Source organism: Lissotriton helveticus, chromosome 7 (assembly GCF_964261635.1).
Source record: "Lissotriton helveticus chromosome 7, aLisHel1.1, whole genome shotgun sequence".
Taxonomy (NCBI): domain Eukaryota; kingdom Metazoa; phylum Chordata; class Amphibia; order Caudata; family Salamandridae; genus Lissotriton; species Lissotriton helveticus.
The window spans coordinates 1,939,132,182-1,939,158,358 of record NC_136068.1 but is presented as its reverse complement, the minus strand read 5'-3'; the positions used below and the strand labels follow the sequence as shown (position 1 = coordinate 1,939,158,358).

Sequence of the window (26,177 nt, the reverse complement as noted above, 5' to 3'; positions counted from 1 at the left end):
AACCTCCTTCTTGTACCTGTTGATGTCCCATAGGACAACTGCACCCCCTTTGTCCGCCTGTTTTATTATTAGTGATTTATCATTTTTTAATGAAAACATGGCGTCCTTTTCACTCTCAGGTAGATTAAATTTGACAAATTGTTTCTTCTTTTCAAGGGCATTTATCCCTGATAATATTGCTCTCTCAAAGGTAATAACCTCTTTGGGGGTTCTGTTGGTAGGTGGACAAAAATTGGATTTTGTCGAAGTCCTGTGGTTTCGGTGTTTCTTACTTCCGAACAAAGAGGACGAGACGCCAATACTACAGGAGTTAACAACGTCATCTTTGTTCAATCTATCGGATCGAGTCTTATCAACCCCGAAATAGCAGTGCTTGAAAGGGGCTCTCCTTTGTGCCTGTTCGACCAACGGACTTTGTAAAAATGAAGTTGGAAGCGAGCAAATTCTGTAGAAAAATATGTCTGAAGACTTTTTTTAAAGACACCCCGGAAGTAAGAAACACCGAAACCACAGGACTTCGCACAAAATCCACTTTTTGTCCACCTACCAATGATAGAGGAAGATTTTGCATATTACGCGACTTGCTTGAAATCAAGAACCTCGAATAACTTATAATCATGTAACTCAACCTGTGCGTCTTTCTAATTTCCCTTATTCTGAACATTTTGGGTGTCCTAGTGATGCTTGCCTATGTGTTTACTAACTCAATAACTCTTGTTCCTAAAAATGGCCGCTGCTTGGTGGGTTTTCTTCTGCGCATGCGTTAGTCACACTCACGTGACGTGACGTAGTTGCAGTTCTGGTGGGAAACTGTGTGCCTGCGTACTTGCTTCTAAAATGGCTGTCTGTGTCCTAACGTGGTGAAGCTTGCGCAGGTGCTCTCGTATTATTGTCTGTTGCACTAATTATAATGCCATAGTATATATTTTTAAGTAAGGGGTATAGAGTAGCTACTCATGGTATACAGTGAATTCATTTATTTCTATGTTTTAATTTGTTTTCGCTTACTTTTCATATACCGCGATATTGGGGGTCTGAGTGAGACGCGAACCATCTTCAAAGTCCCTACTGCACATGTCGCCATGGCAGAGAGAAGGCAACCTTGAGCAATGGAACTTAGCCAGCTGGCAGCCACAGTCAAGATGCTCCTGAGAACACGACCTGCGACCCAGCAGGATGGAGCTGAACTGTTCCTAACTTGCAACAAATGTTATTTTCTATTGTATTCTGTCAAATATATCGTGGGAACCCCAAAACCAATAGGCGGTACTAGAATATGTAATGTGATTGGTGTGTTTGGTGTGTTGACCTATCCTACTTGGGGACCAATTGAAATTGGGGATTCTGACACTTGCAACATTTGGGGGGTGGTACACTGACCCGAAAACAGTATAACTAGCCTAGGTTTAGCTAGAGAAATTGTCCGACTTGTCTGAATAGCTGACCTGTCACTGACCCAACGCACTCAATAGGTGACTGAATACAGAGGGCTGCGGAGCACTCTGTCCGAAATATACCATAGACTCTGGAGGTTTTACTAAACCTTAAGTGCTGGCGGAGCACTTTGCTGGGGAGTTCGCTAACCCAATCGGTGTTTTGACTGATAGCTGCAGAGAGGGTGGAGCGCAGGCATTGCTTCCAAACTGCGGGTGCTGGTCGTTCCTTGGTGGTCCTGTCCTGATCCTAATCTGGTTTTCCTGTCCTGTCCTGGGGTGTCCATTCTGCACCTGCTGTCCCATTGATGACTGTCCTTCCTTGGGGTTTTTCCTGTCCTTGACTGATCCGTGTCCAGGGTTGGTCTTCACACCATTCTAGGTAAATATATAGTGCTGAGAACTCTATACTGCACCTTTCTATTTTTCTGTCTTTGCTTCAATAAAGACATACTTTTGCGCATAATTGATTTTCCATGCTTTCACAAAGCTACTGAATGAAAGCTCAAACGTCATCGCTGTTTTTCTAGCATGTTCCTATCTTACCCTTCCTTTAAGCTAAATTCTTCATACCGTTTATGAGATATAGATGTGGTTTATAAATTTCCCCTTTCTCACGCTGACCGAAGTAATGTCGATAGAATTATAGCGTGTTCCATTTTTCCCCTTCCTATAGAGGTATAGGATTTTTTCCTGACTTTTATCTTACCCTTGAAGTATATCCCAGTAGGAAAACTCTAGTACGTGCTTAAGTTGCCCGTTTATAATTATCCATTAATAATTATCCATTCTTGAAGTTCCATTTCTGAAATCTGTTTAGCTTGTTCCCTGTTCTCACCTCACATAAGATTCATAAATGGTTGCCCTGATATTCTTTCTATATGGTTATGTGATTTTCGTTATCTTGATTATTGACTTCCTCTTGGTGGTAAATTGTATGCTTTCCGATTCTGAATTTTAGATAAACCTTTAAAACTTCCCAGTCGTCTGTGGTCATTTTATGGATATTAAAGAAAATATAAAGTTGGTATAGTGTTTGCCTGCCTTTCTTTTACAGCTAGCTCCCTGATCCATTGTGGTCATAGGTACCCGTAACGGTGGATTGGTAAGTCGGGTACACGAGAAATAAATAGGAAGGAACCAGGGTTACTGGTAGTAGAGTGTAAGGTCACCCGAGTAATGTATATGATTTAATTGGAGAAAAAAAATATATGGGCCTGGTACGTGTATGGTGAAATTATTGGCCGGGTGACCTGCGATCTCTATCAGAAATTTTCTGGTAGCAGAGCTATGGTTAGGGACTAGTTAAAATTAGGTAGGACTAGTTAAGCTAGATAGGTTGGATGCTGCTAGAATTTTATTGCTGCTAAAACAGCGAACTATTTTTGTGACTTGATCAATCACGTGAAATGTTTGCTTGAAAAGAATTATGAAATGTTTTAAATTGTTTTTCTTATTGTTATATTGACAAATGTATTAATCTATTCGTTAGTAAAGTGTTTTATGTTTGTTGGGAATCCCCGGGGAATTGAATAGCGAGTGGTGAAGAGAATCCACTTCCCTTTGAGGTCACTTACTTAAGGAAATTTGGTGCAGGTTAGGCAGAACTGGAAGCACTAATTAGGGTTTTCTGAATGTATGCTTGAATAAATGATAGCAACGAGTTCGCTGGCAAAACTTCTATTGTGATATAACCTAGTAAGGGTCACACCAGAAGGAGTAGCAGGTTCGTCGGAGCTTGGGTGATAGCAAGGGGGTTCGCTGGTGAAACTTTAGGCTCTGTATATATCCCGAAAAGAAGTGGATGAGTCAAAGAAGTAGCAGGTTCCCTAATGCTTGAGTCAAGGGTAGGCAGAAGAGATCTATCCGTAGTGTGTGAAAAGTAAATGGAAGTAGTTTACTTGCAGTGAAACAAATCTTTACTGTCTAGACACTTGAGTACAGTGGCGAATGTGTTTATGTTGTTAATTAACTAAAGCACTTGCAGTTTAAAAGAGAAATCAAGTTTCCGTTACCTTGTGAAGGAGGGAGTCAGTTGCGAAGCTGCTCTGACGTCACTCGGTGCCGCGCTGGGATTGGTAGACACAGCGGGTGTGTAGCGGAGCTGGAATTGTAAAGGAGGGGTGAGTGCCGAAGCGTGAGAACTGTCTCGCGAAAGGCCGCGCACCCATTGGTAGAGATTATTTTAAACCGTGCACTTCATTGGTCGCACGAAAATAAAAGACGCACTTGGATTGGAAGTGATTTTGTAAACAAAGTCACTCGCAGAAATCGTATGTGGCACTCGTATAGACCACATACCAGACCTGATCCTCGATATTTAGGGTTTGAGAACGATCAGTGGAAAGGTCATAAAACCGACATTATGTACGGAAATAAGAGAAAATTGTCCCTTGTAAACAAAGTAAAGAATTATTTCAAAGAGGACAAACCGATTAAAACTAGAGAAGGTGTTGTCATACCGCCACCTAATACTCCCGCATCTTTCATGATGTTTGATAAAGGGTATCACTCATGCGTATGTTTGGAAAATTGGGCGGAATACACTAAAGATGATGGAATATTGTCTTTCCCGTTAGAAGGTACATTCAATGGCAGGATTTTATTTAATTTGAGAACGCGCATGAATGACTTACATCCCAGACCTAGACTAACGCAGTACGAAGCACTAGAGGAATGGGAGATCGAGGCTTTTGAAAGGGATAAACCTCGAATGGATAAAGGGTTAACGAAATTAAAACAGGAGACCCGAGACAAAAAGATGAAACTTTGGAGACAGAATGTGATAGTAGAAGGACTGTTTCCAATTATGCCAATGGGTGGTCCTCCTGCGGGGGAGAAGAAGACAGAAAAGTGCAAACATTGGGTGCCCATTGGGGAGTCGGATGATGAACTGTTAGACGACATGTTTATGAGAAGTCCGCCTCCTTATAATGAAGGACACAGACCCTCTAGTGTAGGGGATAATTCTCGAAGACCTCCTCCCCAGGATGAGGCCAGATCTGTAAGTGTAGGAGAGGGTTGTCTAAAACCTCCCTATAACGAGGGTTTAGGACCCATAGCTGCTAGAGATATCTGTCAAAGAACACCATTTAGTGGGGAGTCAAGATACTCAAGAGAAAGAGACTTCTGCTCTAGACCTCCCTACGAAGGTGAGGCAAGACCCTCAATTTCAGGGATTCCGTTCTCAAGACCCCCGTATGAGGAAGAACCAAGATCCCTAGGCACAGGAAGCTTGTTCCCAAAACCTAATGATGGTGAGGGACCAAGTGAAACGCATCCCACTGCCCCGAGTTATGCTCCTACTTTGACCCCGCAGGTATTACATGAAAAATCCTTAGACAGGTTATTGGAGGAAAAGGAGCGAGAGGCTCTAGCCAAGCAGAGAGCCGAGATCATTCAGAAAATCTCCCAGTTAAATACAAGCCCTGAAGCATTGACAATCCCGGTAACTATTGGACCAGTGGTTCCGTTGTATGGGGACCGACAAGGGAGTCCAAAAACTCCAGTTATTACCCCAGTTATAGCACAGCCGAGACCAGAGCCCTTAATCGTGGATGACCAGACAAGTGAATGCGAGTCTGAGGTCTCGCTAATGGATCTGCCCATTAGGGATGCAGGTAAAAGATTACAGAAGAGACATAATCCTTTCAATACTAGGGAGATTCAAATGGAATCAACTTCGGGTACCAAGAGTGTCACATTAGTGACTCCTGAAGAAATTGAAAGATGGAGTCGAGAGTTAGAAAAACAAACTCCTCAGTCGAAACCTTTAGATATCTACAAACTAAGAGTAGAAATGGAAGAACTGATGTCAGGAAATGTGGGGTTTGACAGATTAAATACCTATTCCGAGGAAGAGCTACTGTTTATAAGGCAAAAGTCTTACCCGGAATACCAGAGTGCTCCATGAGAAGCTGACAGACACTGCAGCTAGTATGGGAATAGATATTTCAAAATCAAAGCCATTACAAAAACCCTATTGAGCTGATTTTTCAGACAAAGACTTGGAAATCATGAATGTGGCAGGAAAAAAGGCACAAATCAAAGAATTATTGACTGTGCTGCAAAAATGGGGAGACATAGAAAAATGGAAAGCCAGGTGGGCAAAGAAGAAAGATGAGGCTAGATCTAAACTGACGTCTTCTGAGTTCGTTCTAAAAGAAGCTGAAAAGCCAGAGCAATTATACCCTATGCGTGAAGTGCCAGGTGGAAAATATGTGCACGTTCCATGGTCCAGACAGGATATTGTGTCCTTTACCAATGACTTTCCCAAATTACGAGAAAAGCCTGTGGACTGGTACAGGCAGGTGGAAAGGTTTGTAAAGGTGCAAAAATGTCTATGGAAAGACCTGGATGGGTTTTTCGACATTGTGGTTCCTGTGGATTTATGGACCGAATGCAAGGTGGCAGTTGATTGGCCTAACAAAGAATACACAAGGGACGCTATTACTGGTGCTCCCTCAGATGAGGTGATGAGAAAATATGACCAGGTCATGTTACACCTAAAGAAAAAGGTGCCTGCAAAGGAAACCGATTGGACCAAGATAGATAGAACCACGCAGGAAAGGGATGAGACTGTGCACTCCTTTTATGAAAGACTGTTACAGGTGTTTAAAATGTACAGTGGTATAGATAACATCGAGATGAAGGACATGACCCACTTCATTTACAGGTTTGTAAACGGTTTAAGACCCGAAATTTGTCAGTGGATCAAAGACAATAAAATTTGTTGGCAGTCTAAGAAGATGGATGAGGTTTTACGATATGCAAAGTATTGCGAGGATGAGATGGCAGACAAGCGAAAGGCTCTGAAGGAAAAGGTTATGTGGGCACAGGTAAAGTTGGCAGAACAACAGAAAAAGCAACTGAATAAAATGAATAAGAATTCCCAAAATCAATGCTCTGGGGGTGGAGGGAAGCCCAAAGTAAAAATGAGCAGAGAAGAAGCTAAAAAGAAATTTCCCTGTCACCAGTGCGGAGAAATCGGGCACTGGAGAGACGAATGTCCATATTTACAGCATGGTAACACCCAAACCACTGATTTAACTCCACAGACGCAGAATGAGAAACCAAGAAAGACCCAGCATCAGGTAAAGGCAAGTCAATTGCCCCGAGCGCCTAAACCGAATTATAAAGGAAAAACACCTCAGGGTGATGATATAGAAATCTAGGGAGGCAATGAGGATAGAAATGCAGCAACTTCGCAATTCTTATTGAATGACACTTTTCTCTGTGACGATCAATACTGACGGGGCCTGAGAGGGCAAGTACAGGGTAGTGCAGGACCTGAGAAAGGTAAACAAAATTGTCGTTCCTTGCTGTCCTATTGTTCCAAACCCAGCAGTGATCCTGTATCAGATTCCCTGGGATGCTGAGTGGTTCACCGTGATAGACCTATGTCACGCTTTCTTTTCGATCCCATTGCATCCAGACAGCAAATTTCTTTTCTCATTTGCATTCGACAGTCACGTGTTTGTTTGGAATCGCGTCCCTCAAGGGTATACTGAAAGTCCCTCTATCTTTAATCAGATTCTGAAAAAGTGCCTTGAATCTTTAGTCTTACCTGGAAAATTAGTTTTGGTGCAATATATAGACGACCTCTTGGTGGCGTCTAAAAGTCAGAGAGACTGTGTTGTTGACACCATTGCCTTACTGAATCACCTAGGTGAAAGAGGACATAAAGTATCCCCTGACAAATTGCAGTTCTGTACAAAGTCAGTAAAATATCTGGGACACCAGATAGAAAAAGGCATCAGAAAAGTCACTTCTGAGAGAGTCAGAATTAAGCATGGGCGTAAAATCCTTTCCGCTCGCGGATTTTGCGGATTTTCGGCAAATTCGCAATCCGCGAACTCTCGCGAACTTGCCAAAAATTCGTAAATCCGTGCGAAGCGGATTTTTTGCTTGGTCGCACTTGCCAACTAGAATACTATACAATTTCGCGGGAGTAAACACTTGCGAACACGTAGATGCGACGGGCAGCGACAATCTCGCAATTGCGAGATTGCAAAATTTGCAATTTCGCACAAGAAATCCACCAGCAGGCAGCATAAACCTTGAAAATTATGATTTTTATCAGAATAACTCCTCAGGTTGACATTTGCCTGCACTTTGTTTTTGCAAGGAGTCCATTTTGGGGGGGGGGGTGGGAGGAGGAAGGAAGTGCCCCACAGTCTCCAACTTGCTGTTCCTGTCCAGCAGGCTCCTCCCAGTGCTTTCTTCATGTGCTGGTCACTTTGATTTGGATCTTGACCTGGAAGGATTACTTTTTCTTTTCTTCTTTTTTTTTTCTATTTATATAGCGCGCGATTGCCCAAGGGCGTCTTGGCGCTGAGAAATTCCCACTAGCTCATAAAGATGTATAATTAGAGCTGTTTAGGGAAAAGCCATGTTTTAACTTCCTTTCTGAAGGATTTCAGGGATGGACTGGTTTTTATGTCTAGCGGTAGTTGGTTCCATATTCTTGCCGTCTGTACCAGAAAGCTTCTACCGCCCCAATTGGTTCTTCTGAATCTAGGTACCTTTATGAGTTTCAATTGACTGGATCTGAGAAGTCTGTTTGGCTCATATAGTTGCAGATGTGTTTTTAGGAATTTTGATCCAGTTCCATTTATTGCTTTGTATGCCAAGCATAGTGATTTAAATTGTATCCTGCTTTTGATTGGGAGCCAGTGCAGACTTTTTAGTTTATGGCTTACTTTTTCATACTTTGGTATTTCAAGTTTCAGCCTAGCTGCTGCGTTCTGCAGGCGTTGTAACTTAAGGAGGATTTTCTTCCTTGCTCCGGCATATAGGCCGTTTCCGTAGTCCAGTCTGGACAAGGCCAGTGCTGTCACCACTGTTTTGCGTGAGTCATACGGTATGTAAGGTAAAATCTTTTTTATCATTTTTAAGATGTACCAGAGTGATGAAGCTAGTTTACTTGCTTGAGCGTCAAAAGAAAGGTTAGTGTCTAACATTATTCCTAAGTTTTTCACCTTTTCTGACGATTCTGGGCATCTTCCCATGTCTGTAGGCCACCATAGAGGGGACCATATGTTTGTGTCTCCTCCTAGTATCAAGACTTCACTCTTATCGCCGTTTAATTTTAAGCAATTCATGTTCATCCATTGGCTGATTTTTGTCATACAGCATTGGAATTTTTCTGCTGTGTCTTGTACCTCCTTGCTTATTGACACCACAATTTGGGTGTCGTCGGCGTAGGATATAGGGGTGAAGCCTTTGTTCCTTATTATTTGAGCCAGTGGAGCTACATATAGATTAAAAAGAGTGGGGCTCATTGATGAGCCCTGCGGGACTCCGCATGGTAGGCTGAACAGATTGGATTTCGCTTCTCCTGATTCAACTGAGAAGGTTCTGTTCTCTAGGTAAGAGGCTATAAGAGCGCAGGCTGACTCATGTATGTTTGTTGTTTTTAGCCGTTTTATGAGGATTTCATGGCTGACCGTATCGAAGGCCGCTGATAAGTCGAGTAGTATCAGCGCGGCCTTCGATCCATTATCCATTATTTTCCTGAGTTCCTCCACTGCTGTGATCAGGGCTGTCTCCGTCCCATGTTCTGCCCGGAAACCAAACTGAGAGTAGTCCAGCCAATCTCCGTCCATCAGATGTTGAGATAGCTGTTTATTTAACAGCTTCTCCAGAATTTTAGCAGCAAAAGGGATCCTGGCTATTTGTGGATGCTGCTGGATATTTGGATTTTTGCAAAACTGAAAGCACTCAGCAGGTGCAAAAGTTCAATCTTATCATTAGTAACCATTCCCTGTAGTGCCTGGAAGGATTACTTTTTGTGGATGCTGGTGGATATTTGGATTTTTGCAAAACTGAAAGCACTCAGCAGGTGCAAAAGTTCAATCTTATCATTAGTAACCATGCCCTGTAGTGCTTCCTGAGGGGCCCCTTCAGAGTTCAGTTGCCTACTTGCAACTATTCTATGACCCTGCTCTGACCCTCACAGCAGGCTCAGAGAATAGCTTCAAGTATACAACAAAGGTCCTGTTAAAAAAAAATACACTGCAACAGAAAGCAATTACAGATAAGGAAGCAGGTGCCAGCCTGGAAGTTCAAATTCAGTGACACATTAATCAGCCCCTAATTCATTCATGTCAGTTGAGGCAGGGCAGGTGTGCTTTTCCCCCCATAATCTACAGTGATGAACTAGAGGGTGGCTTGGGTGAGCCAGAGGGTGGCATGGGTGAGCCAGAGGGTGGCAGTGGTGAAACAGAGGGTGGCAGTGATGAAACAGAGGGTGCTGTGATGAACCAGACGTAGAAACAACATGGTCGCGACCGTTGCTACCCGACAAGTAAGTTCGCATTTGCAAGCTGGTAAAAAACCCTTGCGAAATGGCAGAAACACTTGCGAACACAAAAAAAAGGAATCCGCAAAATTCGCGAGAGTTCGCGGATTTTGCGGATTGCGAATCCGTAAATATGCAATTTCGCGGATTGCCAATTCGCAAAATCCGCCCATGCTTAGTCAGAATAATTCGGAACATGCAGTTACCCCGTACTCAGAAAGAAGTCAGAATGTTCCTTGGAGTTGTAGGTTACTGCAGGCAATGGATTTTGGGATTTGCAGTCCTAGCAAAGCCTTTGATAAAAATGACCAAGAAAGGAGCAAAGGACCCAGTGGAATGGGATGATGAAAGCTTGACAGCATTTACTAAATTACGAGAATGTCTGTGTACAGCCCCTGCTTTAGGGATGCTTGATTATTCCAAGGAGTTTGCACTGTTCTGTGACACACGAGATAATTGTGCACTGTCGGTCTTAACTCAGGAGCATGGTTTGACTAGACGTCCAGTGGCATATTTTTCTGCCACTTTGGATCCAGTGGCTGCTGGATTACCCGGATGTCTGAAAGCAGTAGCTGCTACTTGCACGAGTTTAGAACAGAGTGAATCAATTGTTATGGGACATCCTGTAACTGTATATGTTCCACATGCAGTTGTAATTTTAATGACCAGAACTAAGACCCAGTATCTCACCCCTAGTCGGCTGACTAAATACGAGAGGATTCTCATGGGTGCTGCAAATGTAGTCATTACTCGGTGCAATATACTGAATCCAGGTACCCTGCTTCCTGAATCAATGATTGCAGAAGCCAAGGGAGAGGACGAGCATGACTGCATTGACCTGACAGAATTCAGTTCTTAACCCAGCCCAGACATTAAGGAAGTGCCTTTGCCTGTGGAAGATGAGGAGCTGTTTGTGGATGGCTCATGTATGAGACACGAACTTGTAGGTCTAAGTGCTGCTTATGCTGTAGTCTCAGTAAAACGCATTGAAGAAGCATCCTGTTTATTTGGAGTGAAGTCTGCACAAGTAGCCGAATTGATTGCATTAATAAGAGCTTGTAAAATTGGAAAAAATAAAAGAATAACAGTATATACTGACAGCCAATACTGTTATGGGGTTGTGCATGACTTCGGCCAATTATGGCTACAGAGGGAGTTTCTGACTTCTTCAGGTACTCCCATCAGAAATGGAAAGGTTGTACAAGATTTACTGGAGGCAATCCAATTACCAAAAGAATTGTCAGTGGTCAAATGTGCTGCTCACAAATCTGGCACTGATCATGTGACCTTAGGAAATCGATTTGCTAATGAAGTGGCCCAACATTGTGCCAAACATCGCATGTCTGTAAATATCAAATTGGGGGGACATGGAAACAGCTGCCAACTTATGGTGTTTGAGGATGTGCCTACCTGGGAAGAGTTGAGAGATTGGCAGCATGCTGTGCCATCAAAAGAAAAGGAAAAATGGAGGAAACTTGGGTGTCGACAGAGAAGTGAGGATGGTGTCATTGTGGGCCCAAATGGTATGCCTGTGTTGCCTAGACATCTGCTTGCTTCAATGGCCAGGTTGATACATGGAGATTCACACATTGGTAGGGACGCCATGGTTCTAGTTTTCCAACAAACATGGTACAATCCGAAGTTCAGGAAGGTAGCAGAGTCACTCTGCCAGAGGTGCTTGATATGTCAGCAGTTCAACGCTGGGAAGAAAACAGTAGTCGAATTGGGAAAAATTGGAAAATCAGGAGGTCCCTTTGTAAGAGTACAGATTGACTTCATCACACTGCCTCGGTGTGAGGGAATGAGATATGTCCTTGTCATTGTCTGCCTGTTTTCAAAATGGGTGGAAGCCTACCCTGCTAAAAAGAATGACGCCATAACTGTCGCCAAATTGCTACTGCGAGAATTAATACCAAGGTTTGGGGTGCCAGTCACAATTGAATCAGATAGAGGCGGACATTTTCAGAATGAGGTAATTGATCAGCTCTGTAAAGCATACAAGATCACACAAAAGCTGCACTGTGCATATCGTCCAGAGGCTTCTGGAGTGGTAGAACAGATAAATGGCACTATAAAATCGAGATTAGGAAAGATGTGTGAATCTACTGGCATGAACTGGATAAATGCTTTGCCTCTTGTTCTGATGGGACTCAGAAGTATTCCAGACCGAAACAAAGGCCTGAGCCCCCATGAAATCCTGATGGGAAGAGTGATGAGACAAGCATGGGTACCAGGACATAAACTGATAAACATTTCTGATGATTTGGTACTTGAGTACTGCAAGCAACTGGGTGACCAAGTGCGTTCTATCTCTCGCCAGATTGGGGAAGACGCCGTCGCCAATCCAACGACTCCAGTCCATAAATTGGTTCCAGGCGATTGGGTCGTAATAAAGAAGCATACTCGTACAAATTGCCTTGCACCGAAGTGGGGAAAACAACGCCAAGTAATACTGGTGACCACGACAGCGGTGAAGTGTGCTGGTGTTCCAAAGTGGATCCATGCCAGCCATACACAGAAGGTGATCCGAGACGAGAAAGCTGACGCTGAAGGTTGTCCAGCTGAGGGGTCTGCAGACGTTGGTCCTGAAGTAGCTGATGACGAACAACCGAGCACCAGTCAAGATGAGTGGATACCCATAATCGACCTGACTAATGACCCAATCAGAACAAGAAGTCAAACCTACGAAGATAGAGAGTGGAATAGAGAGGAAGAGACAGGCACAGGCGAAGACAATCAGATTATTGAAATCCATGTAAAAACTGAAGACGAAGAAGGTCAGACAGGGACAGAGCAAATGATTGACACACCTCCACAAACTCCTGAAATTGAAAAGGGACAGACCAGAACTAGTGTAAAAGTTCAAGGAGAAGAAAATCAAGGGTTCAAAGTGCTTGAACAGGACCAGATAGAAATAGAAGAACGTGTTCAGGACACAGAAAAAGAAACACCCGAAAGCCAAAACCAGAATACACCTGAACAAGGCCAGCTTAGTAACCAGGCAGAAGAAATAGAAATAAGACCTGGGACTAGTCAGACAGGAAGGGAAGGAACAGAAGCAGAAGTGCCACAAACACATGAAAATAAAAGAGCATTAGAAGAAAGCCAAATCACAGTGCCAGCTAAAAGACTTAAGAAAAAGAAAAATATCGAACCTTGATATATTAAGAGACTGAGACTGAGACTAAAAACAGTAGAAGAGAAACTTGCAGAAAGAAAGAAAAGTTCTCGTATAGCAGAACAAGCTGGAGAAAGCTCCAAAAGAAAAAGTGATCGAATAAAAAGACTGAACGAAAAATAGCAACATCCTGAATGGACTTATCTGATTTTGGAGGAATTTGAGGATCTTGATATAACTGACGAAAGTGACGAAGAACAGATTGCTGATCTGTCTGCTGAAGAAGACGAACCAACCTGAAGTTGCTCAGTGTAAAATACCTGTGCAAAGTTAAAAAGAGGGGTTGAAAACTTCTTCTGAGCGAAAATGTCTGATTCAAATGTGAATGGAAGGCCTAGACGCAATTGTTGCAAAACATGCTGCAAAGTATGTATATGTAGTGTAGCTATAGTGTTAATAGTTTGGATAGGACTAACAGTTTTTATTCCTTATATGGTGAGCAAGGATACTAATATTGACCCTACACAGACTGTGACCACTGACACTGAAGAACTGACAACACGAAGTGTAGAAAGACGTGAAAAAGCACTTAGACAAACAAAATCAGACTTAGAAGCATCAGATGAGGAAGGACTACACTACCACGGAGTTAAGAACCAAACACATTTAAATGTTTTTGCAAACCTGTTAGTGCACTACGTAGAAACTATGGAAATAGAAGACTGCTATGTCTGCAGGAAGCTACCTACTTCAGTAGCTGAAGGCGTGACTTATCATCACCTGCCCTTGACTTATGGAATTTCCTGTAGTATTTTAGCAAGCTTATTTTACAAAAGAGGACCGTTACAGTACTACTACTCTAACTCTGATGTGATATTTTCTGAACTTCCAATACGTGGAAATCTGAATCCTGTACATACTAAAAGTGACGTTACACGTTATATGGGAGAATACTTTCTGACTATAGGTACCATAGATTTAAATGAAGCACACCGAGATAACTTGACCTGTTCATTACATGAACAAGAAAAAATGTTTTTAAACATGGCAGATAAAAGAAGGGAGAGTTTCCAAAGAAAGGCAAATGATAAAAGACAGAAAACTCCTAAATGGGCTGAAAACATGGAAAGCACCTCAAATGGTGGGGCGGGTCCTGCTTTGTTGCTGGATTTCGAGAAAAGGGGGAAACTCTGTCTTCACCGCGAAAAGACTAGTTATTATAATAACATTTTCATTGGTTCCAGTCAATGTGAGCACAATTATAAGGTAATTGGAGGTTGGGGTTTCAAAAATGGGTCAGAGCCTGAGTTTCCCGGAATTTATTATATATGTGGAAACAAGGCTTCTTTCAAATTGCCGGATCACTGGTATAGAAGCTGCTACTTTGGCATTGTCTTCCCGAAAATATACCATGTGAATGAAATTGCTGGAAGCAATGAAAACACTAATGGCTTAGTGCGTAGTAAAAGAGAAAGCGTAAGTGAAATAATGGGTAGTATTTTTAGTGCACTGATACCTGGAGTGGGAGTGGTTCTGAACACACACAGAATTTGCAAATTGTCTACAATAGTGGATGTGTTGTCTACTGACACAGCTCATGGATTTCTGCTGGTCAATACCGAAATGGTTGCGATCAGATCAATGGTTTTGCAGAACAGACTTGCTCTTGACACCTTATTAGCAAAAGAGGGCGGAGTCTGCCGGATGTTGAAAGCGCAACATTGTTGCACTTACATACCGGACAAAAGTGTACAAATCAAAAAGTATGTGAAGAACATTACTAATTTGGAAAAATAACTCAAACCACTGGAGGTTGATAGGGCCTGGAAGAGACTTACTGATGGTCTCTCCGCTGTAGGTCATTGGTTTTCTAATTTAGGTAAAGGTTTATTGTTTAAGGTACTGATGCCAATTGGAGTGATAGGTTTCGTCATATTTCTCATATTTGTCTGTTGCAAGCACACAAAGAAATACACTGTAAATAAGAGAGGTGTGAAACGGAGTGTGGATGAACTTGAGTTGGAAGATTTAAATAATCAGATTTACAAAAAGATGAAAAATTCTCACCCTAACAAAGATGTGAAAGAAAAATTGAATCGAATGTTGGAAGAGATGGAAATGTATAAGGTTAGAAAGAAGTTGGCATCTGAATCCATTAGTTTGTGATGATAGTAAATATCATCAAAGAGGGGATTGATAGAGCAAGATTTCGCATATTACGCGACTTGCTTGAAATCAAGAACCTCGAATAACTTATAATCATGTAACTCAACCTGTGCGTCTTACTAATTTCCCTTATTCTGAACATTTTGGGTGTCCTAGTGATGCTTGCCTATGTGTTTACTAACTCAATAACTCTTGTTCCTAAAAATGGCCGCTGCTTGGTGGGTTTTCTTCTGCGCATGCATTAGTCACACTCACGTGACGTGACGTAGTTGCAGTTCTGGTGGGAAACTGTGCGCCTGCATACTTGCTTCTAAAATGGCTGTCTGTGTCCTAACGTGGTGAATCTTGCGCAGATGCTCTCGTATTATTGTCTGTTGCACTAATTATAATGCCATAGTATATATTTTTAAGTAAGGGGTATAGAGTAGCTACTCATGGTATACAGTGAATTCATTTATTTCTATGTTTTAATTTGTTTTCGCTTACTTTTCATGTACCCCGATATTGGGGGTCTGAGTGAGACGCGAACATCTTGAAAGTCCCTACTGTGCATGTCGCCATGGCAGAGAGAAGGCAACCTTGAGCAATGGAACTTAGCCAGCTGGCAGCCACAGTCAAGATGCTCCTGAGAACGCGACCTGCGACCCAGCAGGATGGAGCTGAACTGTTCCTAACTTGCAACAAATGTTATTTTCTATTGTATTCTGTCAAATATATCGTGGGAACCCCAAAACCAATAGGCGGTCCTAGAATATGTAAAACTAGGCTTATAGAACTCGAATGTGATTGGTGTGTTGACCTATCCTACTTGGGGACCAATCGAAATTGGGGATTCTGACAATTGCAACATTTGGGGGGTGGTACACTGACCCGAAAACAGTATAACTAGCCTAGGTTTAGCTAGAGAAATTGTCCGACTTGTCTGACTAGCTGACCTGTCACTGACCCAACGCACTCAATAGGTGACTGAATACAGAGGGCTGCGGAGCACTCTGTCCGAAATATACCATAGACTCTGGAGGTTTTACTAAACCTTAAGTGCTGGCGGAGCACTTTGCTGGGGAGTTCGCTAACCCAATCGGGGTTTTGACTGATAGCTGCAGAGAGGGTGGAGCGCAGGCGTTGCTTCCAAACTGCGGGTGCTGGTCATTCCTTGGTGGTCCTGTCCTGATCCTAATCTGGTTTTCCTGTTCTGTCCTGGGGTGTCCATTCTGCACCTGCTGTCCCATTGATGACTGTCCTTCCTTGGGGTTTTTCCTGTCCTTGACTGATCCGTGGCCAGGGTTGGTCTTCACACCATTCTAGGTAAATATATAGTGCTGAGAACTCTATACTGCACCTTTCTATTTTTCTGTCTTTGCTTCAATAAAGACATACTTTTGCGCATAATTGATTTTCCATGCTTTCGCAAAGCTACTGAATGAAAGCTCAAACGTTATCGCTGTTTTTCTAGCATGTTCCTATGTTACCCTTCTTTTAAGCTAAATTCTTCATACCGTTTATGAGATATAGATGTGGTTTATAAATTTCCCCTTTCTCACGCTGACCGAAGTAATGTCAATAGAATTATAGCATGTTCCATTTTTTCCCTTCCTATAGAGGTATAGGATTTTTTCCTGACTTTTATCTTACCCTTGAAGTATATCCCAGTAGGAAAACTCTAGTACGTGCTTAAGTTGCCCGTTTATAATTATCCATTCTTGAAGTTCCATTTCTGAAATCTGTTTAGCTTGTTCCCTGTTCTCACCTCACATAAGATTCATAAATGGTTGCCCTGATATTCTTGCTATGTGGTTATGTGATTTTCGTTATCTTGATTATTGACTGCCTCTTGGTGGTAAATTGGTTGCTTTCCGATTCTGAATTTTAGATAAACCTTTAAAACTTCCCAGTCGTCTGTGGTCATTTTATGGATATCAAAGAAAATATAAAGTTGGTATAGTGTTTGCCTGCCTTTCTTTTACAGCTAGCTCCCTGATCCATTGTGGTCATAGGTACCCGTAACGGTGGATTGGTAAGTCGGGTACACAAGAAATAAATAGGAAGGAACCAGGGTTACTGGTAGTAGAGTGTAAGGTCACCCGAGTAATGTATATGATTTAATTGGAGAAAAAAAATATATGGGCCTGGTACGTGTATGGTGAAATTATTGGCCGGGTGACCTACGATCTCTATTACCAACACAACCCCCAAAGAGGTTATTACCTTTGAGAGAGCAATATTATCAGGGATAAATGCCCTTGAAAAGAAGAAACAATTTGTCAAATTTAATCTACCTATGAGTGAAAAGGACGCAATGTTTTCATTAAAAAATGATAAATCACTAATAATAAAACAGGCGGACAAAGGGGGTGCAGTTGTCCTATGGGACATCAACAGGTACAAGACGGAGGTTAAACGGCTGCTTGACGATCCATTTTGTTACAGAAAAATCAATCACAACCCAGTGAAGGAATTACAAAACGAGCTTTTTAGTATCCAGCAGGAAGGTCTTGACCTTGGAGTACTTGGACCGAAAGAATTTGCATTCCTTCAAAATAAAAATCCCAGGACACCCATATTTTATGTCTCGCCCAAGATACATAAAAATCCAAATGAACCCCCTGGCCGTCCAATAATTTCAGGATGTCAATCTCTCACAGAGCCAACATCAAAATATATCGACCATTTTTTAAACCAATGTTAGACAAAGTCCCGGCGCATCTAAAAGACACAACAGCATTTATCAACCGAATAACATCCATCAAATTTGATGAGTCACACCAATTGATGGTTACAATGGATGTCGTGTCTTTATACACGCAAATCCCCCAAGAACAGGCGTTAGAAACTTTGGAGTTGTTTTTAGGCCAAAGGGAGCAACCCAGCAGAGTCCCAACTAATTTCATTTTGAGACTGGCTAAATTTGCATTGCAAAAAAACTATTTTCAGTTCGACACGGAGTTTTTTTATCAAATCAAGGGGGGTAGCAATGGGCTGTCCCTTTGCACTGGAGTTAGCGGTCCTGTTCATAGGGTTATATGAAGACAGATTCATATATCACAACAACCCATTTTCTGAATATATCACAAAGTACATGCGATATATAGATGACGTCTTTTTCATTTGGTCAGGAACACAGGATAGATTGACAGAATTCATGACATAGCTTAATATGAGGACGGAAGACATAAAATTTAGCTACATTGCATCTAACAAGAACATCACGTTTCTGGACGTCCAAGTATATTCAACAGAGGGCACACTGGGCACAACTTTATTTCGAAAATCAACTGACAGAAATAAGGCATTACATTTTACCAGCCATCATCCTAGGAGCCTCAAGCAAAACTTACCCTTTGGCCAATTTTTAAGAATTCGGCGGAATTGTTCCAGCAAAGAGGAATACTTCATACATGCTAACAGTCTAAAGGATCGGTTACTCGCAAGGGGATACCCAAAAAAACTTTTAAAACACTCTCTGAAAAGGGCTTGGTGGGTCCCTAGAGAGACATTGTTGGAAAAGAAAACACAACAGGAACTGAAAAGGTTTGTTTGCGTCACGACCTTTGGTCCCAATACACATCAATTACGCAAGTCAGTCTTGCAAAACTGGCATCTAGTGAAAAATCTCCATTGTGAGTTATTGGACCCTCCACTTTTTGCATACAAAAAAGAAAAAAGCGTGGCCAATCATATCGTGAGAGCAGCTCTGCCACGAGAACCGAAATTGACATTAAGAGCCATGATGGGTTTACCCCCAGTTGTTGGACACCACAAATGCGGGAACTGTACCTGTTGTGAATCAACGGAAGAAGGCACTGTTTTCTCTTTCGATAAAATTTACTGGAAACATTTGACTTTTACTAACTGTTTAACAAAAAACATAGTGTATGGGATTTGGTGCCCATGCCCAAAACTTTACATTGGGAAAACGACACAGGAGGCAAGACAAACAATTACCCAGCATAAGTCAAGAATCAGAAAACAGGTACCCAATGCACCCTTGGTCCAACACTGGTGTACACATGAACACAAAGAAAATGCCTTACGCTGGACGATCATCTCCAAAATTGAACATGATTCACGTGGAGGTGATATGGAATTAAAACTGGCTCAACGCGAAGCATTTCTAATAATGAAATATAATACGGCCATAACAGGGCCAAATGAAATCTCTGATATTTACAGGGGGACCCCTGGTTGACATTCTCTACTCATTTAGACAATGTGTTCCAGCTGCAATACCAGAATCACATCTGATTTATACTACCATTACCAGAATGTTTTGCGTGGGCTTTTGCAACATTTGTAACCAGTTAGTAGGAGAGTATTCTCCAGTCCGCAAGACATACAGTACTATAACCCGGCCCAACATTAGACACAACATCCAAATGCTCTCGGCAAACAGAAATGCTTCAAAAGTTACAACAATTGCCTAAAGGTCGATGTCCCTTTAAGCAGTCGAGTGATCACATGACCATTAGTATAATCAGGAAGTAGGCTCTTTCGCTCACACCGACAACGCGCTGTTTTCGTTTGTGGAGGAGACCGCTCTGCGGCACAAGTAAGAACGCTCCCGGGAGATTAATTTGTTTTATGCAATCATACGCCGACGGGTTAAAGGCGGTACGAGTAATTTTAATTCTTTTTGCAGTTCATGTGTGGGAATCGCGGGACAAAAACATAAAAAGCCACGGCTTGCTCCAATCTACGCCACGAAAAGTCCCGGCTAAGCGACAACCACGCTAAGACCGGGTAAGTGTTCATGACCTGCAATGCTTCCTTTAAGCAAGCACATTATGTTCAATCCTCGAGTAGACATTTCTGACTCTGACCTCTCATTTAGGTACCCAAAGCCAACACCACAAAGTGTGAAGGTGAGCTTTTTTACTGGCACAGTCCACGCTTAATGAATGTTACAAAGAGACCATAGATTGTCATAAATGTTATTTTTTCCTCTTTTTATGTTTAGACCATTTGGGATAACTCCACATCTGACCACATTGTGACAGCATAAATAGGAGAATTAAGGTAGGCGGTGTTAAGCCGGTTGGTGGCTGTGTATAAACGCAAGTTTGTCCCTCAGATAGGTTAAATTTGGTATAACCGTTTTTGTCTTGTAGAAATCGTGTTTGGTCCTGAGGAGCACCCCGTAATAGGGGGTTCGAAACGCGTCGAACCCGTAGGTCCTGTGCCAGTTGTAAGAATCTAAAATACTGAGTCAAATACAATATGATCTGTTCTGACCAAATTTTTGTATTTTCAAAATTATAAACGACAATGTATACTGTATTATATGATTTAATGAAATGTTTACACTGACACGGACCCATACCTCAGAGGTATTTGTTTTTGTTCATATGAACAGTAGTGGTATGTCTGTTGTGTGAAAGATTCAGTGTGGATGTGTTGTATGGTGGTTTATGATCTGTTTTGTAAAAAGTTGTATCTATTTGTATATTTTGTATATATTTCGGATATGCACAAGAAATTCTTTTGAAAAAATAAGAAATCTTTTGAAAAAAGTATTGAAATAAACTAGTAACAAATGTTACATCAGACTGATATGTTTTATTCATAACAGATCTTTGGCTATTAGAAATTAAGTTAGCCCAGTACTGGCGGTTGTGTCTTTAGTTAAGTTTTGATTAATGGTGCCAGGTTCCGCTACATTTTCTAGGCCTCTTGTCCCTTCTAGTATGTCATTTGGTTCTTGGTCTTTAGTAGGTCTGTTGTTGATTACGTTACTGTTGCTTGTTCCGTTTGATTCTTGTGGTTGTTGTGGGTCCGTTGTATGGATTTTTACTACTGTTTGTTTTGAGTTTAATTTTGTGTCGGACTGGAGGAGTAAATTGAAGTTGCTTGGTTTCAGAGGAGTTTGCAATCCTTTAATACCGCTAGTTTTTGAGAATATTATGGTGCCTGGATCTTTCAGAAGCGCAAATTTGTTGTACATCTTGGGCTGGAAGTAATGTGGAGTCTTCCGTTGGAAGGAGCCCTCTATTGTGATTACATTTTTTGTTCCCGGGCCCGGCCTTAAGTTGGGTGCTGGGTTTAACTTAGTATCTTTAGGTGTTTCTTTGGGTGATGTCCCGGTCTGGTTTAAAAAGGCATCGTAGGGGGTTCTGTCAGGGCTGTTGTGTACTAAACTGTCAGTTGGGGGGTTATTGAGGGGCTGCAGATCTCTTCAAGCAATTAGATATCGCTATTGTCATCAAACTTCCCACATTTGACTTTTTAGGAGTCTGAATCAGAGCCAGGGGTGGTCGTCGTCCTTGCTCCAATTGTCAAACATTTTTTCGTCTTCATTGATTTTGTCGTTTTTTGCTTTGGCTTAAAGGTAGTCGGGGTCTTTCTTACTCTGCCAAACCTCATGTTTGCCCCGTTATTATACTCTTTTTTTTTTACTGGTGTTGTTTACTGGTGTTATCCCCCAAGGACCTTGGTATCTGCCCAACGTCTCTTTTCGGTCTCTTTTACATCGTTGTTATGATGAGACTTGGTTCTGTCTTGTTGATGTCGAATTAGATTGATCATTTTAATAACACATTTGATACAAGCCTTCTGTGGGAAGCAGGGATGAGGCAGGGAGAAAGCTGAGCCCATCTTGCGTCTCCTTGGTCAAAGCTTGTGTCAAAAACTTGTATCAGGAGGACTCCCAGGGCTACGCAGGGAAGGGGCTCGCCTCGGTCTTGATCTGGTGCCTGATGTTGATGTTAGTTTGGTAATTCACAGCAAGCCCCCAGGACGCCCTGCTGTCAAAGCTGTCGAAGCTTCCAAGCTGCCAAGTGCACCTAGCTCTGTGTCACATGCCCCCCACTGCTCGGTGCTCTCACCTGCTCCGTACCCTCGCTCCAGCCTCAGCCCGGTGATCTCCCGCAAGGCCATTGCTCCGTTGTTCCTCAGCTAGCAATGGATGCTCTTAGTTAAATGTTCAGTTCCACTCTACAGAACGGTGAGAACGGTGAGAGTGGAGGCGGGAGCTGGGTGAAGCACTGTAAGCGGTGAGAAGCGATAAAGGGTGATGAGAAGTAGTAACAGGTGGGGTGGGTGAACACCAGCCGGCACCAGGTGGCGCCGGCAGCCACCGCTCTGTGATGGGAGCGGGAGCGGGGGGAGCAGCCAGTCAGCCAGCCAACCAGAAGCGGAGGTCCGGTCCAGTCAGGTCGGCAGGGGCGGCTCTAGGCTCATGGCGGCCCTGGGCGGGGAGCGTAGGTAGGGGGCCACCGGAGCGTAGGTAGGGGGCCCCCAGAGCGTAGGTAGGGGCCCCCCGGAGGAACGCAGGTGGGGAGGCCAGTGAAGAGGGGGGGTCAGGGTGTTTGGAAGTGGAACAGAACCGGAGGCTGCCAAATCCCTGCCAGGGGCCGCCACGCAAATATGTATCCATCCTCGGAGGATTAATATATTAAAGGATATATATTGCCATGGCGGCCCCTGGGGTTTGGTGGCCCTGTGCAGGTGCACAGCTTGCACATGCCTATGGCCGCCCCTGAGGTCGGATCCGGCCGGACTGGGTTGGGACGCTGCCGGACGCTGCGAGGCAGCTCCGGGCTGCTCGGCCCCCAGGAAGCACAGTGAATTCAGGCTACGCAGGCTTCAGCGGGTTTTTATGGGCTTCTGCGGACTGTCCGCTGCCTGAGACGGGAGTGGCGGCGGAATCAGAGGGCTGGACGAGGCAAGCTAGGTCCTGCAAGACGCTCACAGACGCTCACAGTAGCAGCAGTAGCAAACAGGCACTTGTGCAGTGGGATGTATGTCATCATAACGCATGCTTTTACTGCGCTGTAAAGGTACTGCGTTGTGAAAGTTGCATCGTAAAGGATGTTTCCCCTGCAGTGGGTACCCCTCAGTGCATGCGCCACTGCTGTGGGACCCAGGACAGATAATGAGAGGCACCGGGCTTTTCTTGTCATCGTGTGTTGGAACCACACTCCCATTTTTCATGTCATAGTGTACTTAAATGACATCCCCGTTTTTTTGTGTAAAAAAGAGGGTGAGAAATATGAGATAGTCTGGCAGTCGCAATACTCGAGAGAGGACTGATTGTCTCTAATGTAATGAAAGTGTCCTCCGCCTCCTGTCCAAGTGAGATGTTCGAGGTGACTTTTGTAGCAAGATCTTGTAAAGTTTAACCAAATCAGCACATCCTAAAACCAGTTCTCTACACTAGCAGGTTATGCCTGGAGTAGATGCTAGTGTCACTGAAGCTGGGCACAGGTCAGCGTGAGGGATTTGAATATGACCAGAAGACAGGGGTCCTGCATGAGCTGTGAAGTCATGAATGAGATGTCATGAGCGGGGAAGGTAGAACTGATGTGAAACCGGGGTTTCTTTCTGCTATTCCTTTGATGGTTAAGTGAGAAGATAAGTGGACCCATGCTTTGCATTGGTCCAGGTAACAGAGATGAGTAACAGCCCAGGCCATACTGGAAAAGGGAAGAACTTTGAGGATTCTTGAGTAGCATGGGAGCTGCAAGGGCCACTCCACCGGACTCCACTGGACTGACCACAGCTGCATCCACTTCAGCTTCAGAAGAACAACGACCCACCATCACTCACAACAGATTCCTCGCAGGAGCTGGAGCAAGATCACCACCAAGCAGCTCACCACCTCCCTCCGCCAGAACCCTACCGCCAGCACAACGGACCCTAACGAAGCAGCCAACAACCTCACACAGTGGCTCACCAACTGCGCAAATGAACTTGCACCACTGAAGAACCCCCCCAGCAGACCCGGCAGCAAGAAAACCTCCTGGTTCACCGACGAACTCAAGAACTCCAAGAAGAACTGCCGCACCCTTGAGAAAGCCTGGCGTCACGACCAAACCACAGACAACATGACTGCCCTCAAGCACGCCACCCGCAAACACCACCAACTGAGCCGTACCACCAAGAAGACAGCATACACAGAACGTCTGGACAACAACGCCCACAACAGCAAGTAACTCTTCAGCATCGTCAAAGAGCTCTCCAACCCCAGCGCCGGAACAACGAATTCACGCCCTCTCAAGACCTCTGCGACTCACTCGCCTCGTTCTTCCACTGCAAGATCGCCGATATACACAGCAGCTTCGGCGCACCTAGCACGCACCCAACCACCGAACCAATGCCCCCCCACCACCACCCTCCGCGCCTGGACCCCAATCAGCACCGAAGACACCACCCGCACGATGAACACCATCCACTCCGGATCACCAACAGACCCCTGCCCCCACCACGTCTTCAACAAGGCGGACTCCATCATCGCACCCCAACTCCGGGACATGATCAAGACCTCCTTCAACACCGCCAACTTCCCGGAGATCTGGAAGCACGCCGAGCTCAGCGCCCTCCTGAAGAAACCAACAGCAGACCCCACCGACTTCAAGAACTACCGCCCCATCTCGCTCCTCCCTTTTCCCGCCAAAGTCATCGAGAAGACCGTCAACAGACTGCTTGCCACCTTCCTCGAGACGAACGGATCCCTCGACCCCTTGCAGTCCGATTTCCGAGCCAACCACAGCACCGAGACCGCCCTCATCGCAGCCACTGACGACATCAGATCCCTGCTCGACAACGGGGAAACAGCGGCCCTCATCCTCCTGGACCTCTCTGCAGCGTTCGACACCGGCTGCCACCGCACCCTAGTGCAGCGCCTCAGCAACATCGGAGTCCAAGAGAAGGCACTGGAGTGGATCATCTCGTTCCTCGCCGGAAGAACCCAGAGAGTTTGCCTCCCCCCGTTCAGATCCAAGGCCACCAAAGTCATATGCGGCGTACCTCAAGGATCATCACTCAGCCCAACCCTCTTCAACATCTACATGAGCCCTCTCGCAGCCATCGCACACAAACACAACCTCAACATCATCTCCTACTCCAACGACACCCAGCTGATCCTCTCCCTCACCAACGACCCCGCCACCGCCTGAACCAGCCTGCACGAAGGGATGAAAGACGTCGCCGAATGGATGAAGAACAGCCGCCTGAAACTGAACTCAGACAAGACGGAAGTCTTCATCCTGGGATCATCGCCCTCCACCTGGGACGACTCCTGGTGGCAGCCTGCCCTGGGCAGCGCACCCAAACCAACGGACCACGCACGAAACCTGGGCGTCATCCTGGACTCCTCCCTCGCAATGACCAAGCAAGTGAACGCAGTCTCATCATCCTAATTCAACACCCTGCGCATGCTTCGAAAGATCTTCCGATGGATCCCCACCGAAACCAGGAAGACGGTCACACAGGCCCTCGTCACCAGCCGTCTGGACTATGGAAACACCCTCTACGCTGGAACCACGGCCAAACTCCAGAAAAGACTCCAGTGCATCCAGAACGCCTCAGCATGACTCATCCTGGACATCACGTGCCACAGCCACATCTCTGCCCACCTGAAAGACCTGCACTGGCTCACCGTCAACAAGAGGATCACGTTCAGACTCCTCACCCACGCACACAAGGCTCTCCACTACTTGGGCCCGAAGTACCTCAACAGCCGCCTCACCTTCTACACACCCACCCGCCAACTCCGATCCGCCAGCCTCGTCCTCGTCTCCGTCCGAAGAATTCGGAAATTCACCGTCGGAGGAAGATCCTTCTCCTACATGGCAGCAAAGACATGGAACTCCCTCTCCACTCACCTCCGGCTGCCCCGGGATCACCTCTCCTTCAGGAAACTACTCAAGACCTGGCTGTTAATGCAGTAGAGACCCCCCCTCAGCGCCTTGAGACCCCTACGGGTGAGTAGCGCGCTATACAAATTTCATGATTGATTGATTGATTGAGTACAATCGCAAATAGTATCAAACGTTATTAGAGGCAACACAAATACCAACAACAGTCACATAGAGCAGACACACTTAAGGGTTGATTTTGAACTGGCAGCGACTCTGGGTGGGTCAAGCTGCAGTAGCCCATTGATGAGAGCCCGGGCACTTATGATTTTACAAACTAAGCACTGGGCACAAACATTTGAGGCTGAGTCTGAAACAGGTCAAACAGAAGTGAGACTTCAAAAATAAGACACAACCATTGTGAGACCCTAGAAAACCAGGTGCAGTGATATAACATTTGTATCCTAGGGATTCCAGACAAGCTGGAGGTGCAGACCGAGATGCAGAACCATGCAGCTGGATCACTAAAGCAGCCCCAGGAATGGGAGCACGAGTTGTTTTGGAAGCACAGAAACAAAGAGCCAGAC

General features: G+C 44.4%; 1 protein-coding gene across 1 annotated transcript in view; it reads right to left on the bottom strand.

The window, feature by feature from the left end:
• Positions 1-21,889, bottom strand: part of LOC144769997 (erythroid membrane-associated protein-like) — a 201,249-nt gene extending 179,360 nt beyond the window's left edge. The window contains exon 1 of the mRNA XM_078654193.1: positions 21,838-21,889. Coding sequence (XP_078510319.1) covers positions 21,838-21,889 — 52 coding nt within the window. The remainder of the gene's footprint in view (positions 1-21,837) is intronic.
• Between the last annotated feature and the right edge of the window lie 4,288 nt (positions 21,890-26,177).